The 17,569-nt window shown below is 49.1% G+C and overlaps 6 protein-coding genes across 6 annotated transcripts; 3 read left to right on the forward strand and 3 right to left on the reverse strand.

The window, feature by feature from the left end:
• Nucleotides 1-2,212: 2,212 nt before the first annotated feature.
• N7525_010896 (PSP1 family protein) lies at nt 2,213-4,862 on the forward strand (the record flags this gene model as incomplete). The annotated part of the gene is made up of 3 exons (XM_061215271.1): nt 2,213-3,608; nt 3,668-4,295; nt 4,352-4,862. 3 exons carry the CDS (start codon nt 2,213-2,215, stop codon nt 4,860-4,862), a joined length of 2,535 nt encoding a protein of 844 aa, XP_061067783.1.
• A 1,282-nt stretch (nt 4,863-6,144) lies between these two features.
• On the reverse strand, nt 6,145-7,060 carry N7525_010897 (uncharacterized protein; the record flags this gene model as incomplete). The annotated part of the gene is made up of 2 exons (XM_002561121.1): nt 6,145-6,586; nt 6,696-7,060. The coding sequence occupies 2 exons, from the start codon at nt 7,058-7,060 to the stop codon at nt 6,145-6,147; spliced, it is 807 nt and encodes a 268-aa protein (XP_002561167.1).
• A 359-nt stretch (nt 7,061-7,419) lies between these two features.
• Nucleotides 7,420-8,692, reverse strand: N7525_010898 (zinc-dependent alcohol dehydrogenase family protein; the record flags this gene model as incomplete). Its single annotated transcript, XM_002561120.2, has 5 exons — nt 7,420-7,613; nt 7,665-8,123; nt 8,186-8,402; nt 8,463-8,531; nt 8,585-8,692. 5 exons carry the CDS (start codon nt 8,690-8,692, stop codon nt 7,420-7,422), a joined length of 1,047 nt encoding a protein of 348 aa, XP_002561166.2.
• A 2,644-nt stretch (nt 8,693-11,336) lies between these two features.
• Nucleotides 11,337-13,579, reverse strand: N7525_010899 (putative GARP complex subunit (Sac2); the record flags this gene model as incomplete). Its single annotated transcript, XM_061215272.1, has 5 exons — nt 11,337-11,381; nt 11,435-11,470; nt 11,521-12,305; nt 12,353-12,647; nt 12,701-13,579. The coding sequence occupies 5 exons, from the start codon at nt 13,577-13,579 to the stop codon at nt 11,337-11,339; spliced, it is 2,040 nt and encodes a 679-aa protein (XP_061067784.1).
• A 309-nt stretch (nt 13,580-13,888) lies between these two features.
• On the forward strand, nt 13,889-14,666 carry N7525_010900 (Eukaryotic translation initiation factor eIF-5A; the record flags this gene model as incomplete). Its single annotated transcript, XM_002561118.2, has 4 exons — nt 13,889-13,923; nt 14,090-14,356; nt 14,408-14,540; nt 14,599-14,666. Exons 1-4 carry the CDS (start codon nt 13,909-13,911, stop codon nt 14,664-14,666), a joined length of 483 nt encoding a protein of 160 aa, XP_002561164.1. The 5' UTR covers nt 13,889-13,908.
• Nucleotides 14,667-15,263: 597 nt separating this feature from the next.
• N7525_010901 (TFIIB-type zinc finger domain-containing protein) lies at nt 15,264-17,467 on the forward strand (the record flags this gene model as incomplete). The annotated part of the gene is made up of 7 exons (XM_061215273.1): nt 15,264-15,368; nt 15,461-15,551; nt 15,604-15,713; nt 15,769-16,022; nt 16,079-16,184; nt 16,245-16,383; nt 16,440-17,467. The coding sequence occupies 7 exons, from the start codon at nt 15,264-15,266 to the stop codon at nt 17,465-17,467; spliced, it is 1,833 nt and encodes a 610-aa protein (XP_061067785.1).
• Nucleotides 17,468-17,569: the final 102 nt, after the last annotated feature.

Genomic DNA, 17,569 nt, shown 5'->3' on the forward strand with positions numbered 1-17,569 from the left:
GACAGATGAACCTTGGAAATTGATCCTTGAGTCCGCATTAACAAGTACTTTTTTCCTATTTTCCCCCTCTTATATATTGCACAAGGGAAATCATCCATTGGGGGAAAATAGTCACGTTGACAACGCTATGTACTACACGACTGTGTGGCACAGAACTGTTCAACGGTCCAGGCGCATTGAGATCGAGAGGTGAGAAAGGTGGATCTGAGGAAGGTGACGGTATCCACGCAAGATACCTATAATAGAGGGGTAAAAAGGAAGCTCGGTTTATATTAGAGGGGTTATGAAGTGTCAGAAAATGCATATCAATCCGGGGTAAAGTGGAAGTCTGGCCCCGCAAGTGTGCGACCCGAGGGCCGTGCGAGGGATTATTTCTGTATTATATACGGATTCAGGTAGATACATAATATACGGAGTACAGATATAATTATATAGAGTTACTATAATATGTATAATATGTTCCTGGTCTTCTCAAGGTGCCAACAGAATGATCGGCTTATTACTCCAAGGGACCCGTTCTGGATGGGGGTCTACGCCACTTTGCCTCAGCCTATGGAGAGCTCCGTATTATGATCTTTCATCATTTCCTTGTTTTATCCCATATAGCTTTGTAGAGTAGTATATTCCATTAAATATCTTCTTCTTTGTAAATTTCATGTCTCATCATTTAAGGAAAATCCCACCAAAATTCACTAAAAGCCACTAAAAAATCGAAGATCAAACCATAGTGGTCCGTGTCCTCCGGGGCAACGTTGCCAGATCCGTGAAGGGAAGTTACCCCAGGCTCTCTGCGTTCCCCTCATCTTTTACATTTTCCCCCTCTTCTCTTCCCACTTTCATCCCATCTATACACTCTTCGATCGCAAGATGCGCCATCCTTAAGGGGATCAGCCTAGTCCCCACGGCTTGCTCCACAACGTCATCTGTGGTCACAGCTTCGATAACTCTCCGAGCGCATTCCATTTCCCAATAGACCGACATTCAGAGATCCAGCATCTTCGTTGGCACGCGCCTCATCATTTCCGAAATACAACACTTCGACTGCTCGTCAATCCTATCTATCTGACCTCTCTATCGTGCTCGTGCCTCCGTCCACCTCGAAATCAAGCTGTGCAATTCGGGCATAGGACTCCCAACACTCTTGACGAAACCCACGAATACCCGTGCGCACCGTGCAAATAGACATTTTGAGAGAGAAACGATTAGAGTGGTGAGTCGCGCAACATTTATGCCGAGTTTCCCTTGTCCTGAACGCGACTGGGCTGACACATGGATAATTCCCTAGACACAATTGCGATCACGCGACTGCTTTCGAATTTCGACTCTTTTTCTTCGTGGATACTATTTTGCTTGTGAGATCTCTGGTGATCTACCAGCCAGCTAGGCCAGCCAAAAAGTTTCGCTCAAGTATTTGACAACTTGAGGTACGTACGAGTCTAGTTCTCGGTCGCTTCAGTTTCCTACATCTTGGGCAATGTGCACTTCGTCGCGCGATCTGCTTACATGTTATTTTCATATTTCTCTTCTCTGTGGACATTTCTCACTTTTCCCTTACTCCCTTTGCAATTGTTCTTCCTTCATATCCATGTCCTCTGGTTTCAGTTACGCACAACTGTCTCTTGACTGAGGGGGTTTTCTTATTATCCCCACTTCTGGACCCTCTCGCAAGAGGGGCCGAGGATATGCATATCTACGCAATCTCCGCTTTTATTTTGCGGCTCTCAGTCATGCCACACCTACATCTGCTTATATTTTCCTTCATTTGCGTCTTTTACCCCTTATTTTACTATCCAGCTTTGATACGGGAAAAACCACTGACTTCAATCTAGCCTGGGTTGAACATAGCGCATTACTAGTCATCCATCGTCCCTTTGAAGAGCAGAGATCGACCATTTACCCCAACCTCATCGAGAGAGTGGAACAAAGACGGTTGCTTTATCGCATGTGCTCATTCTTTTCCTTCGCCCCAAGAGACCTCTATACAGTACAGCTTTGCTATTAACGAAGAATGTACAGGTCAGTGAAATACCTCTCATTCCTTCCTCCATGGCTACGGTATTCCTTGATCAGACAGCCCCGCTCTGGTTGTGTTGCTTCACTGGGTGTCAAGTGGCGCTCATGGTGACACAGTCTGCAGGGAATAATCGCGTTTGTCACACGTATTATACTGAGAATTCCATACTAACAATGCAACAGTGTCCCTCTTACCATAATGGCAGCGCCATCTAACAAACCGACCTCGATGGCCCAGTCATCCACCCCACCAGCCGCGCCGACAGCGTCTGCCATCCTCGAGAAGACTCACCCAGGCGTGCGCCGTTCCACCCCAGACTCGGATGCATTGGCTTCCTCCGACGATGATGGAGACCATGGCGCACAAGCCCAGAACATTATCCCACCTACCACCAGGCCACCAGTCCGTCGCAGCTCGTGGTTGAATGAAGTGCCGCTTTCCGCTCAGCGTAAACATTCGCTGCCTGGAGGTCCCCTTTCTTCCGCCCCGTCTAACCCTACAAGCCCCGCTAGTGATCAGGCACCATGGGCGACAACTACAAGCCCAAGTCTTGCTGGATCTTTCAATTGGAATCAAGCCGGGGGAAGTCCATTTTCCTGGGGCACAGGCACAGGCATCTGGAACACTGAATCACGCAAGGAACCCCCTTCTCGCTTGGCAGAAATGGTACCCTCTCCGACCATGACCAACCCACCTCCTTCGGGCGGCAACGTGTCAGACGAAATGTTGAGCCCAATCACCCGTACCATCTCCGGTGAATCCGCCATCCCATTCTCCATCCCGTTGCAACCAACCCTCAAAACCTATCGTTCTCAGTCATACTCTGTTGGTCAGATGGATCCAGAGTTCCTCAGCCTTTCTACTAGCAAGGCCGGTGCAGCTCCTACTGTCGGTGCTCAATATCCAGGAAATCGCCCCCGTGGTCCAGGTCAGATGTCTGCTGTTCAGCCTCGAGCATCACGCCCTAGTGTGCTCGGTGAATTAGGGCATGATACTGCAATGCTGGGTCGGGTGCGCGAGGACGATGATGGCGACGAGAGCCTTAACGGATCGGAAAGTGACAGGAGCTATTCAGCGAGTCAGGCTCGGCAGATCGAACAGCTAGCGCGCGAGAACGCACTCTTACGGCAAGCAGCTGCCGCAGGTCAAATGGATAACAGATACCGTGAGCGAGCTGGATCAGCTGCATCAATCGGCGGTGGTCATTCGCTACATCGCATCCGAGGCGGTGTTCTGGAGGGAGATTTGACTGGAGAGGATCCGGGGGAGCTGCGCGATATCACCGGATACAACGACTTGCGTGGTAATTCTCGTCGCCGCTTCTCTGAGCATTTAGCGCACCCGGAAGCGCAATTCTCGTCCTTCGCCTCCCCGCTGGAGAATCGTGCTCTAGACAATGTCCGCAAGGCTCATTGGCAAACGTCCCTAGGCTTCGGTGGCATGCCTGACATACCTCAAAGTCGCCGACATTCTTTCGCCGAGATCCCGATGCGTCACGGCTCAATCGGCCCTGACTCGCACACGACTGCCACTCCTCGCGCAGCTATGGGAGACCGTGATGACGGCTATGGTAACCTTAGTGACTATTCGAACCGTGAGTCTGGTTACTTGCTACATCTTTTTGGTATCGCCCATAACTAATGTCTTCTGCAGAACCTTACTACTCCCGTGAGCAGACCTTGCGTGGAGATGGCTCCTCGGGTATCCCGCCATCTCTCAACCAATATGCCATGTCGAATGCGTATGGTCGTCAGCCGTCCGCATTGTCCCATGCTCATCAAAATCAGCTTTTGTACATTGTCGCCTTCAAGTGCAGCCGCGCAGACGTTTTCTACATCCAAGAAGACACCGGCCTACAGGTCAAGAATGGGGATCTTGTCATTGTGGAGGCGGATCGGGGAACAGATCTGGGCACCGTCATCCATGCGAACATATCGCTCCAACAGGCGCGAGCGTTAAAGCAGCATTACGCGGAAGAGCACTACAAGACCCTCATGCTTTTCTCTAGACATGGCCAGCCTGAGGGTTCCACCCTATCCAACCCCAACACGGGCTTGAACACTCGAAGTGCCACAGGTGGCATGGGTCCTCACGGTCCTCACAGTGCGCAGGAACCCGCGACAGACATCAAACCTAAGCTCATCAAGCGGTTGGCACAGCAACATGAGGTCCTAACTTTGCACGATAAAGAAGGAAATGAAGCCAAAGCCAAGCGGGTCTGCCAGCAGAAAGTGGTCGAGCATCGGCTTAATATGGAGATCCTCGACGCCGAGTTCCAAATGTAAGTCTACGTGATTTCGATTGCCATCCGTAATGGTTGGACTAATGGTTATGCAGGGACTGGAAAAAGCTTACCTTCTACTACTTTGCTGATTCGTACATCAACTTCAACTCGCTGGTGACCGACTTATTCAAGATCTACAAGACGCGCATCTGGATGTCAGCTATCAACCCGGCCTCGTTTGTCACACCCCCAACGACTGGTCTGTCAGGTCCTGGCACTATGCCCAACCCCCTTTATGGCCAGGACTCAGACCGTCGCCACCAACTTGAGAATAGATCCTATGGCGGAGCGCGAGATGCTGTCGATACAGGCCGAGAGATGCCAAACCCCGTTGGCATGCTTCGCACATCCTACGGAGAGTCCTACCAGCCCTTTTCTCAGCCGTCCCGTCACTCAGAAGGACCTGCCCATTCGGATGTCTTTGCCCCACAGGCTTCCAGCTTTGGTCCTGCAGATTCGTTCGAGTATCCTGGCAACATTGGCGCCTCCAATAGTTCGTCCCGTGTGCACCCAGCGCAGGGCGAATGGCTCAACCGGTTCCAGGGCTTATCGCTCAACTCCTAAATCCCTTTCCTTCTTTTCTTTTCTTTCCCGCACTTCAATGCCTCGGCTCCTCCTCGTCTATCTCTGTACAATCGTCTGCCTCTGCCCCGATCTGCTCATTTGCGTCCCGTCCCATGTTCTGGGGCTTGTCCTCGCGGTGAAAGACTCCTTATGAACCTAGATTTGACCATTGCTATTTCCTCTTTTTCAACCCAGATATCGCCTTGTTTATCTCTCTCGTCTTTTCTCTCTCTTTTTCTTTTCCCTCAAAGAATGCTTTTTTCTCCGAAATGAGGACGCGGTTGCCGTCTTTTTTTTTTTTTTCTGTTACGTTCCCAGGATCTCCGGTTTACGATACTTTTTTGTGCCCCGGTTCCTTTGCTTGAGGAGTCGAGGTCTTGTTCTCCTGTACTACTGTTGCTAGAATTCATACCCAGGGCTTGCTGCTCTACTGGACACACATCCCTCCCCCCCCCCACCAATTCTGTCGTTACCGCCTCCTCGCCATAGATCTGTTTCTGCGTGACGAATTATGTCTTCCATAATCAGAACTATCTCTCTATCTACAAATGGATGTGTGCGTTGTTTGTGTTAATTGAAGTTCAGTTGATTTGAGATTCGTGCTTTTGCTTTTGTATCCCGTTGATAATTCCTTTAACATATACAAGTTCTATACAAATTGGGAGAGTCTGAACTTATAATTAACAGAGAATATAAAATGAGTTCCATACAGCCTGGCAGGGGAGACTCGTGTTATTCGTTGTGTCTTGTACTTCGCTTTCTTCGCTGTAGTTATAATATACTCTAGCTTAGAGCTACTTGCAAGTTGAAGGGACTATGTGAATGCAGACTAAAGTCCAATTCGGTAGGAATATTAAAGGCCTTCAAACCTCTGCAGTGTAGCGCCCTCCAACAAATCGTTTGAACTATTCGGTCAATTTGCTCTCCGAAGTGAAACAGAGGTACCTAGGTATCCTCGCGAAGTCTTGGTAATCAGCTCGGTGGTCTATCGTCGAGGATAACTAGAAGAGGAAGAAACCCTGGAATATGTAGGATTCACTATACGTTATTGTTAGAAAGAGCGTTGCATGGTGGAATGTGAGGATGATGGATTCATAGAGTTGTAGAAAGCTAAGTTCTCCGAGAGATCTGATCATACATCATTAGCTTTTATTTCTATTCGTACAAGCCTCCAGACATAGAGTGTTGTAAAGATCTAAGTGTATAACCATAGTCCGACTTGCTTCAGACTATACAAACACCACCAGCTCTCCCAAAGAAGAAAGAAGAAAAACCTCACACCTCAAGCCCACTTATCATGTTTTCCGCTAACCTTAACATCAAGCAAAACCTCATGGAAATTCCCCTCCCTCCTCCCCTTCCTCAACCTCTTAACCTCATCCTCATTCAAGCTCCTCCCAACAATCCCCTCAAGCTCCTTCTTACTAATCTTCTCATATGCTTTACTCTCCTTCGACGCCCGCAGTTTCGGCTTAAACCTCGCCTGCATGCGCACGCGCACCGTCGTCTCAAACGAAATTGTATTCGCGTCTCCACGGATCTCAACGCCAGAAGCAGTCTTAGCGCTCTCTTTTATAGACAGGAAAGACTCGCCATCGCCGCCGTGCGTCTGAAGCGAGAATGTCCCTGAGACTTCGGGCGAAGGTATCGCTAGGAAGGATTCGTAGTGGCTGACTGCTGACGCGGTTGCCGAAAAGATGCCGTGTGTATCTGAGGAGAGGTATCTATGGAAAGGGTTGTTAGTTTTGATTGAGTTGGCGAAAGGGAAAAAGAAAGAACGGGAATAGAAATCGGGGCGATATGCAATGCGATAAACGCAAAGTCTTCACTCACTTCCCATGATGTCCCTTGAAACTAAACGACTCCGTCCCCGCCACGCGCGACGCAACCCAGACCTGTCGTACATCGTGCGGCTCTGCCGTGGCTGGGTCGCCCTCGACGAGGTTCTCGAGCTTGCTGGCGAAGACTTGGCCGTTGGCGTCGCTGGCGACGCAGGTTGCGTCGTCTGAGGGTAGGACTATGACTACTGGGCCGGCGATGTCGCTTGGGGAGTCGGCGGAGACCCAGCTTTGGTCTTCTTGGTTGTCCTCGGGTTCTGGTTCGGTTTTGCGTGTTTTAGAGATTGGGGCTTCATTATCTGTGGTGCGGGTCTTGCGTTTCTTTGGCTTGTCGCCTTTGAATGTTAGAGGTTTGACCATTGTGGTTTGAGGGATTGGTTGTTGGAGCTTGGAGATTTGCGGTGGGGAGAAGACCGGGCGGGTCCTTGGGATGACGAAGTACGTTCTTCCAAGGTTGGATTCGCTCGACTTGCACCTTTCTGTATTATCGATATTCTCATGTTTTTATTAGCGTGAACCTCTTCAATATAGTATTCTGGTCACATTTGGGAATGCAACTATTAGTCTCAAAGGTACCTACCTAGGTACCTTACCTAGGTAGTCTATCAAGGTCCTCACTTCCAACATATATATAAAGTCAAGATGCCCCATAGTTCCAAGAGAGTCAATTCTATTAACCTCTAAAATGTACTTTGTATGATCCCAACCCACGATATCCTCTAATCGAAGGTGATAGCAGCCTTGATAGCGGTCTTGTTGCGCATCGCCTCAAGACATTCCTCCCACTGCTCAATCTTGTACACTTTGTTCACAATGCCATCCACCTTTACCTTGCCAGAGTCAAGGTAGTCAACAGCAGCAGGGAATTTGTAGGTCTCAGAGAAACTGCCAAGGATAGTGATTTCATCACCGACTAGGAGGAAATCAGCAAAGGACTCAAGAGAAAGCAAACAACAAAACTTACAGATCTTGGCCGGCGACCACGAGACCCGAACCTCACTCGAGTACACGCCGTACACCACCAGCTTACCACCACGACGAACATAGTTAATCGAGTCCTCAAGGATCGTCTGGCTACCAGTGGCCTCAACAACAATGTCGAATCCATACGGGTTCTCAGCCTTGAGAGCATCGAATTGAGCCTGCGGACTCTTGCGCGAGAGCTCAACATACTTATCACCAGCACCGAGTTTCTGAGCCAAATCCATCTTCAGACCAGCAGGGGCAACAACAACGACATTACAACCGCCGTTCTGGCGCAACATCTGAGCCAACACCAGACCGGTAGGACCGGCACCGAAGATCAGCACGGACGAGCCCATCTTCGGGGCGATCTTGTCCAGGCCGTGGGCGGCACAGGAAGCGGGCTCGAGGAGAGTTGCATCAACGTCGGAAAGGTTCTTGATCTTGAAGACTCTGCCAGCTGAAAGGGAAGATCTGAAATCAGATTCGAGAGCCCGTACGCTTTTGATATGCTGTACTTACCAGGATAGGCGCAGTATTCAGCGAAACCGCCGTTCATCGTGACGCCGTGGGCCTCGAAGTGCTCGCAGAACAGCTCGTCGCCACGACGACAGTAGAAGCAGGTTCCGCAAAGCTCGGAGTTGTCGGCGACGACGCGCTCGCCGATCTGGAAGTCTTTGACCTTGGGCCCGATGGCCGCGACGACGCCGACGGTCTCGTGGCCGGGGATTAGAGGGAACTATGATCTGGTCAGGACGCCGATGCACAATTAATGCTTCATGTAATGGGAAAACTGTACCTTGGCAATGAATTCGCCCTCGTGGATGTGCAGGTCGGTGCCGCAGACACCGCAGGCCTTGACCTTGATCTGGTGGGTTTGGTCAGTTCGCTTTCCCTGGAGATTGATGGACGGCTTCATACCAAGACATCGTTCTCGCGGAGCTCAGGCACAGGGACCTCGACGATCTTGTGCTTCTTGGGCTCTGAGTACTGCAGAGCCCGCATGGTCTTGGGGATAGTGAAGGTCATGATTGAAGGTGGGATGTGTGTGGAGGAAAGAGATGGGAAAGGTCAGATACCAAGATCTTTTGGAATGAAACGAGGGGGAAGCAAGATGACCAAAGCAATATAAATAGCTTTGGAAAGAGGGGCAAGTTTCTCTCAAAATGTCTCATCAAAGCGCCCCCTGCGATGCTCAAACGCCTCCTTCTGACGAACTATACAGACCACTGTCACTTCCAATTCCATGTGGGTCGAGATCGGCGTCATTTTCGTGCTTGCATTCGACTCCACTGATATGGGAGATCACTATCTACTACGATTTCTCGTCTCTTCAACTATTTCCGAGGTCTGAATCCTCATGGGGTTTGCGTTTACGTTTGCGCCAAGTGAGGTCGAATCGGGAGAACCCCGCGGAGCTCAGTGCAGGGGTTCATCCTGGGCTTCAGCAGACATGGATCTACATCATGATTGATCTTCAGTTCTCATCCTTATTACAGATTACAACTATGACCTCGATCAATAACTTCAATGGGTGTTAAGATCTTACGAATGGCCTCATTCACCATCTAGCCAGAACCCTACCTGAGCAAAGCTTCCACGGTATACGCAAGCGTATCCCAAACATACTAAACCCAAAAAGCCAAAAATCTCTTCCCCAACAGCTGACCAAGCCCCTCGGAAAAGACGAAACGAAGCCGAAAAGAAAGTCCCAATCTCCCAGAACCCAATCGTCTCACCGCTTCCCCGCGGCACCCGCCAAGCTGCAAGAAGCAATTCCCAAAGAAGATTCGAAACCAGATCACGCGCACTCGGGCACCTGATAGCTTAATTCTTAATTTTGAATCCGGGGTCTGTCTCGGATCTATCAAATGAGGCGTCCAATTCGACCCGTCCAGACACATGTGCTGGACACTTCTTGACCGCTGCGGCAAGAGCGGGAAATCATCCAGGATAATGCAGATGGGCTGTGTGTTTCCGGGTTCAATTGGCGAATTATTCGTGGCATACTGCGCTATCGGCTATTCTGTCTCGAGGTGTATGTAGAGAGGTGCATCTGCGTCACACTGGGTATGCAGCCATGTCCTTGGGAATAGGGTTGTACTGCTGGATTTTACCCCAGATTGAGCGGGGGGCTTATGCTTGGGGAGGGCCTTGCGGTTTGGGTTGGGATCTGGGCCTGGATCTGGATTGACGAATTCAGAGTACGTCCTCAACGGATTTTGGATTTCGCTGTTGGTTGAGTTGTGTGGGCTGTCTCAAATCGGCGGAGTCTACTTATACTCCGTTTACTTGAAACAGCCTGCAGTGAGGACTCCTAACACCGGCTGCTACTTAAGCCGAGGTGTGTCGCCGGTGAGCTTTCAATCTCCAACACATGGAAAAGAGCTTGAAGTTTATCCCAAGCTTTTGCTTAAGGTAAGGCAAGGCCACGAGCTTTACCCGATTGGTCTTATATACCAGAATGCAACAGTTACGAATGTGTTATGATACTGCATTAACTGAAGTGCTCTTAGCTCCCAAGTTCCAGCTTTTACTACTGATTGCCAAACTCTTCGAACAGCTTGTTAAGCCCCAAGATGTTAAACGCCTCCTTCTTCACGATCATATTCTGAGTTGAACATATTGAATGTCATAGATGCACCATCCTTTTTCCGTTTCGTCGCCATGGTCTGAAAACAGCATTTTCTCCTGCAACCCAATCTCGGATACTCGCGTCTTCCAGATCTGCCGGTTCCCAATTGCGTACATCCACGAACTCATCGACCCTTCCAATGTGCCATCCTGTGTCTGGAAGGAACCATACACGTCGGTACCAGGACCCGATTGAGCGTACTCGATATAGTTGTGCCTTGTTTATTAGGCACTAAGTGCTTGAACACCTCGATATCTTCGCCGTGGATCTTGGCGAACAGCCTAGCGGCTCTGAAGGTGTGTCACCCTTTGTCGTTCCGCTACGGGCTGTGTTAGCGTATCCAGTGTTGCGTGTCACGAGTGTTTTGGTTCCATGTTTGGCCACTTGGTGAGAACTGTGTCAATACTACCTTTGATCGTGGCCTTGGTCAGTGAGTCACTTTCGGAATGCTAACAGGGATGCTTGTGGTTGCCATCTCGTGTCCATGTAAACGATGATCTAGAAGGTTCGGTTGTTCAAGTTAAACGATCAGACAAGTACTGGTAGTAGACATATCTTTTCGCCTCGGTATAACTGAGATGCCAAGGTTATCCTTTTCCAAGGTTGAGATTCGATACTTTGTGAGTCATCGGAGGTTGCCTACCTAGGTAGGCGGAAACTAAAGGTGGAGAGTTATTCTCTCTCCAGCTGAAAGGTTAAGCTTGCTTGCCTCGGCCGATTTCCGTTTAAGGAAATGTATTAGTTGGCCGACATTGCACTAGGTATAATAGCATTCCACCTACCTATATCCCTGCGATATTACAGGAGAATGCGGCTTGAATCTACTCTTGACCTCAGGGTAACGTTGAGATATATCTTTCTAGTGTATCTTCCTCTTTCTAAGTGTTTAGATTATTTTCAAGGCTACATCACAAGAGTACAGCAGGTGTCTAGATAAATATATAAGTTTATTAAAATCTTTATATGTGAAAGGACATGTAAATGCATTATGTTTTATTCCACATGGAATATGCATCAGTCCGGTGTATGCAATCGCCTCTACCGCTTGGTGCTGCTGCTATTCTTGAGCATCTCTTCCAAATGCTGCAAGCCAAGTTAGCCATACGATCTCTGATAGACAAAATTCAAATACTTACCTGCTTCTGCTCAACTGCTAATTTGCCTTGGGTATCCTGTTTCCAATTAGCGATTGTTCACCAAAAACAAAGATATATCGACATACGCTAATGATGGTTAAAATCAATGAATAATTGTTGAAGAGGAATCGCTCTCTTCGCTTTGCGTCTGTGCCGTTGCGACTCAATTTTGCCAAAAGGGAATCGAATTCAGCAGTCAACCGGGCTAGACTGTTGGACACCGGCTCATCATCACCAGCATCGCTGCTGAGCACAAGGATTCCGTGAAGAAGCTGTCCAAAGCGTTGAGTCAAAAAGTGGGGCGCTGAAGACTGCTTCAGGTCGTCTCCGCCTGCAATCGAAAGGGCGGAGACAGCACTGCGCCCAGTGTTGGAACCAACTCGCTTGAGCGATTCGCCGTGGTGATCCATAATCACCTGGAAGCGGGGCCAGAGCTGCATGTTGGTTCCATTGACATATGAGTCGGCGACGGGCACCTTTCGGCGCTGAAGCTCGAATGCCGAATGTTGGTTGAGGCGAACACACATGAGGACACCCAGAGAATCCGTGGTGTGCTCGATCAACTTCTTGGTCTGGTTCTGGCCAAGGGTAAAGACTGGCTGGAATATTTCCACGGCGTTGCGAGAGATTTGATGGAAGGTCTTTGAGGAGAAAAACTCAGTCAGAAAAGAATACTCAGCGCACACATTGTCCACCAATGCGAGGTTGAAGTTTCGGAACGGAACTTCGATTCCATGGTAGGTATTATCCTCTTCAGCCAGGTATGAGGATAAAGCCTGGACATTGCCAGTTCGGAGAATATCGATACGTCTACCCAGAGAGAAAGGGTCATGCACGGCAGAGCCAGCTCGGCCGCCAGGAACCATGTTCCCTGAAACAATCAGTATATACGTGGCATCAGAGAGGCATAGCTCTTACCTGATCGATGTGTGGATGGATCGCCTCCAAGCACCTCGTTTCGGTCAGGAGGATAGACCTTGACCTTATCGAGTGCTTGAAGGTAACGTGTGAAATGAGATGTGTAATACCAACGCATTGTGTTAATGTATGCCTGTGATATCTCTCCTGCCAGCTTTGGGTGGACCTTCGAGAGATAACTGTATAGATCCTTAGACTTCACTAGTCGCTGTTGTTGGATAATCTGAGAGTTGATGTTTGGCGATCGCATAGCACGAATTTGTGACACAAGATAGTCTCTGATCCTTTGGACTGCCTGCATAGATGTCAATGCAGGTCTAAATAATTTGGGGAGCGTAGCATACTCACTTTGGTCTTCACGTCGGCCAAAAGGGGTCGTACATCCTCGACGGCTTTATAGCCATTTGAGGAAGCGGCGGCCTTGGCTTCGATATTGGCTGTTCGGGAATCGATCTCATTCAGTGCACGCACCCAATTCTCATCAATTGGGCCCTCGACAATTGTCCGCACAGCCTTGGGGGAGATGCTGATCTCCTCCACAGCAGGTCCCAGCAACCGTTCCACGTTGCGCCTATTCTCTAGCATAGCGGTCAACTGTGTTGAGCGAGATTGCAAAGTTTCGATCTCCGCCGACACCGCACCCAGCTCATTCTGGAAGTCATTCAAGTACAGCTCAACTGACTTGGACACATCATCACATCCAGTAATGGATGTGTGTAATTCTTGAAACTTATCCCGTTCTTGTTCAAATTGCTGAACAGTTTGCGCATTTACGTCACATTCCCGGGTCTTTTTCCTAGGTGCTGAATCCTCCTTTTCCAGAAACTCTTCGAGACTCAGCCCGTCAAACTGGATGGCTTCTACCAATTGCCCTGGCCGTTCCGGCACCGACGATAGCTGCGGTGCATGTTTATCTGTTTGATTTTCCTTTCCAATGATTTCATTCAAGACTTCCAGCGGATCGGGGACATTGGCTGGTCGAGGTCGTTGAATACCGGTCTGCTTTAAAGGAGAGCCACTGGTCCCTCGTGCAGTTCCAGGAAGAGATGTTGTAGAGTCATTGGGGGTCGCAAGAAGAGATGTGGATGAAGTTCTGGAAGTTACACCAGGGCGGCTATTGTAGGGACTTGGAGATAGCTGGGAGGATGATCGTCGGGGTAGAGGAGAAAGGTTGCGACTATTAGCACCGGAGGGAGTTGACTGGACTGAAATGCGGTCGCGCCACATTGTGTAAAAGGATGGACGGCATGAGAATCCAGCAAAAAGAGAGAAGAAATCAAGAGTGTACCTGGAAAATCAAGCCAAGTAGCCCTTGGTAGTAGTACCCGTATTGTGTAGTTGGTAGGTTACAGGACAACTCCCCTATACTGGACTAAACCCAACATGGACCCCGACCAATCAACGTCCAGCAAGCGACCCCGCCACAAGCGTCGCCGCCCACGATGGATTTTAGTCGATGGTTTTTCTGATTTTCTCCCTCTTCCTTCCATTTTCCCCTCCCCCAAATACTTTGAAAAAAAACACTCCCTCTCTCAACCCCTCTAAATCTATTCACCATGTCTGCCGAGGAGGTATGTACTTTTCTCTTACAAATCCGAGTTCCCCCAATGGCTGTAGGACTTCTGTCCCAGCCCCGCATGCGGCTCCCCCTCTTCTCGAGGGCACGAGTCCATGTTGGACTCTTAACCCCGCCAAATGGTCAGATCTTGAAGCGCCTGCTAACGTGATTCAATATAGCACGATGTCACCTTCGAGTCCGCTGATGCCGGAGCCTCGCTGACCTTCCCCATGCAGTGTTCTGCTCTGCGCAAGAACGGCCACGTTGTGATCAAGAACCGCCCTTGCAAGATCATTGACATGTCTACCTCCAAGACTGGAAAGCACGGTCACGCCAAGGTTCACTTGATTGCCACCGATATCTTCACCGGCAAGAAGCTTGAGGATCTCTCCCCCTCCACCCACAACATGGACGTTCCCCACGTGAACCGCAAGGAGTACCAGCTCGTGAGTTCCCTAATGACCCTTGTAATTTGGACTGTTCTGTTGACAAATTAGCTCGACATCACCGAGGATGGCTTCATGTCCCTTATGACCGACAACGGTGACACCAAGGACGATGTCAAGGTCCCCGACAACGAGGTTGGTGAGAAGATCAACCAGATGTTCACTGTCGAGGAGAAGGAGTGCAGTAAGTTACAACAATATCCAACCTTCCTAAAGAATCGTTACTGATATGGTGCCATTAGACATCGTCGTCCTGACTGCCATGGGCGAGGAGGCCGCCATGGAGTGCAAGGAGGCTCCCAAGGCTTAAATTTAATACCTGGATTTACTACCTGTTATGCCAACCTTTATGTTCCACGAGGGGCTCGAAGCCCGCCAAAAATTTATCTTTCATGGTTCAAAGGAGGATACGATTCTTTGAACGATTATGCCCGTTGCTTCAAGATCTGTCCCCCACATAACCTTGGATGTGGGCTGGACCGAGAATTGCTTTGGTTGGCATGATATGTGTTGTCCGAACAGTTCTGAGTCTCAGCATCTCATGATAGTGTGATGAATGAATAAATACTCAAATCTTGCTTGACTATATGAGGGTTCTAGTAAAATTTCAATGTAGAGGAATGGATGTAAGAGCTCGATTACGCCCCAAACCAAAACCCAAACCGAATATTGAATGTAATCTAGAAAATAAATTACATATGTAGTTAATAATAAAGAAAAGAATCCATATGTACATGAGAACTACCTACGTACAATTTAATCGTCTTGAGATAGTCGGATCAATCAGCGCAATTGCGGGACATGTGGAGCGACAGAATCGGCGGTCACTGGGAGGCAGAAAAAAAGTCCCGCTCGGTATACCCTTATGCCAACCCTTCTCAAACAAGCATGAACAAATCCCTTGGGGATGGACTACGTTACCCGAGGGGTCTGCGGTCAAGAAGGTTGCCGTGAGACCCGGTACTATCTCGACAATGGACTTTGGTATTGTCGGCGCGGTCATTTGCAGGAGGTATGACGTCCATCGGCTTTCCTAACCTTGTCCTATCGCATCGCCAAATGTCAAGAAATAGACGGCTAATCTGGGCTATGTGACTTGCGTAGGGTGTTCAAGTCGCAGAAGATGCCGACGATTTTGGAAACTTAGGCAAAACACATCGCCTGAAAAGAGAGACTAGGGAGAAGGGCAGCAAGAGTATGTAATTAGCAGTTGGACCATCGTCCTCATCGCTGACCTTTGTCGAAAGCACTTCGTGGCCGTCCGGCCTATACGCTTTTCTTGCAAATTTACCAACTTATCCTTTGGAAACAATGTCATGCATTGGTTCATGAACACGGTTTCCCGGAGGAACTTGAGGTACGTGCACATGACGCTTCATGTGTGTTCAAGGGTGAAAGCTCACTATACATAGATGGTTGTTCGCGATCTCTGGGCTCTTCGTCTGCAAGATTTTGAATCGAGAATCACTGATTCTACTGAAGATGACGATGATGATACCGAATCTGAGCTGTTCAGCTCACAACCCGCAGGAACAGATGAATCTCGTGATGGATTCAAACCAAACTCGAGGTACCTCGAATGGCCTCGCCTGGTCGATTCTGTTGCACTGTGTTATCTCGCAGCTTTTTTGATGCGGCTTCCTGTCTGTGTCAGTGATTTCCACAAGTATGTAAACCGGTCGGTCATTTGCTTCTAGGATGGGCAATACTCACATTCTACAGTATGATAATGCGCCAGGAGATCCCCTACGCCCGAGTCCTGGCAACCATCCCTCGGGATATGAGGGATAGGCTCCCGCCAGAACTTACTGCGATACTTGAAGTTAATGTGAGTGGAGTTTGACTACCGAGATTTTTGCTAGGTTGTCCTTGACTAACTTTGGCAAAGACAATACCTAATGCGGAGCGATTTCACCGCGGCGTCCTGGCAATAGTACTGTTCTATCAGCGCCGATTTGAATTGGACCTTCCTCCATTGAATACGCCCATGCTTCTTTTCCGGCACATCAGGAGGTTGGCTTTACCAAGTATGAGAAACCATCGCCGCGTGGCTGTCTAGTTCGTCACAGCTAACGAATTCTAGTTGAGATATACGACGCAACTAGGATATTGCAAGAGCTGCTAGGCATCACATTCCAGTATCCGACGACAAGTTCATTCGATGGCCGAAAAACAGCACAACTTCTTCCCGACTTGCAATTGATGGTGCTGATTATCATTTCTACCAAACTACTTTTCCCGTTTGATGGTTTGAAAAGGTATCCCACTACAGTTAAAGAACCTGCTGCACAGGTCATGGACTGGGCCCTGTGGGAACTAGCCCAGAAAAATTTCGATCATGATCAGCCATTTGGGGGAAGTATTGGGAAAAAGACTGCCATTCAGATCACAGACCAAGACGTGTTGAACATGACGTCTGCCCAATTAGACGCCTACATGGACTGGTACGAAAGCAGTTGGCTGGATACTTCTAAGGAACCTAGTCGCATTGCCGAAATGTTTCCCATCAGCCGGGCAGAACAAGATATCGCACCAACCTCTGGTGCTGCCCCGGAATCATCCTCTCCTTCTGCCCCTGCTCCTGCCCCTGCTCCTGTTCCAGTTCCAGTTCCAGTTTCAGATGCTCCAGATGCTCCAGATGCTCCTGGTGCTCCTGCTACTCCTGCTCCCCCTGATACGACTCAGCAAAAGCTTGACATCCTGCTACAGACAGTCATGCAAGCCCTTAGAACAAGAAGAGTCATCCCTGAGGACGAAGAGGACGATCACAGGCGTCCCGGCGAGTGGTATCACCGGTATCGATGGGAATCACATCTCAGTGGCCCCGCACGGACTTTCTACGAGCTGGCAGCCCAGCTCGCTGCAGTCCCGTTGAAAACTCTTGTCCGTGCTGTCACAGTTGTTGAGTTTAAAATCGCACAGCAAGATGAAGAGCGACAGAACAGGGAGTACTTTGCTAGTTTGGGGACAGAAGGAATGGACACCGACGACAGTGATGTTGATCACACTTATGGAATGGCTGACTTTGAAGAGGACATGTACGACGCGGACTCCGACGATATGGACGATGATGGGTTTATGTCCAATTCAAAGATGTGGTCGACTATCTAGAGGTTGATGGGAAAGTTCGTTGTATCATATGTATGCATGGCGTTGGGGCTTCGGGATCATGTATCTGGCGTTCACCTTGGTACAACCTTTTATCTCTAGTTC

Source organism: Penicillium rubens (genome assembly GCF_028828025.1).
Source record: "Penicillium rubens strain IBT 27055 chromosome Unknown utg000004l_segment0_segment0, whole genome shotgun sequence".
NCBI lineage: Eukaryota > Fungi > Ascomycota > Eurotiomycetes > Eurotiales > Aspergillaceae > Penicillium > Penicillium rubens.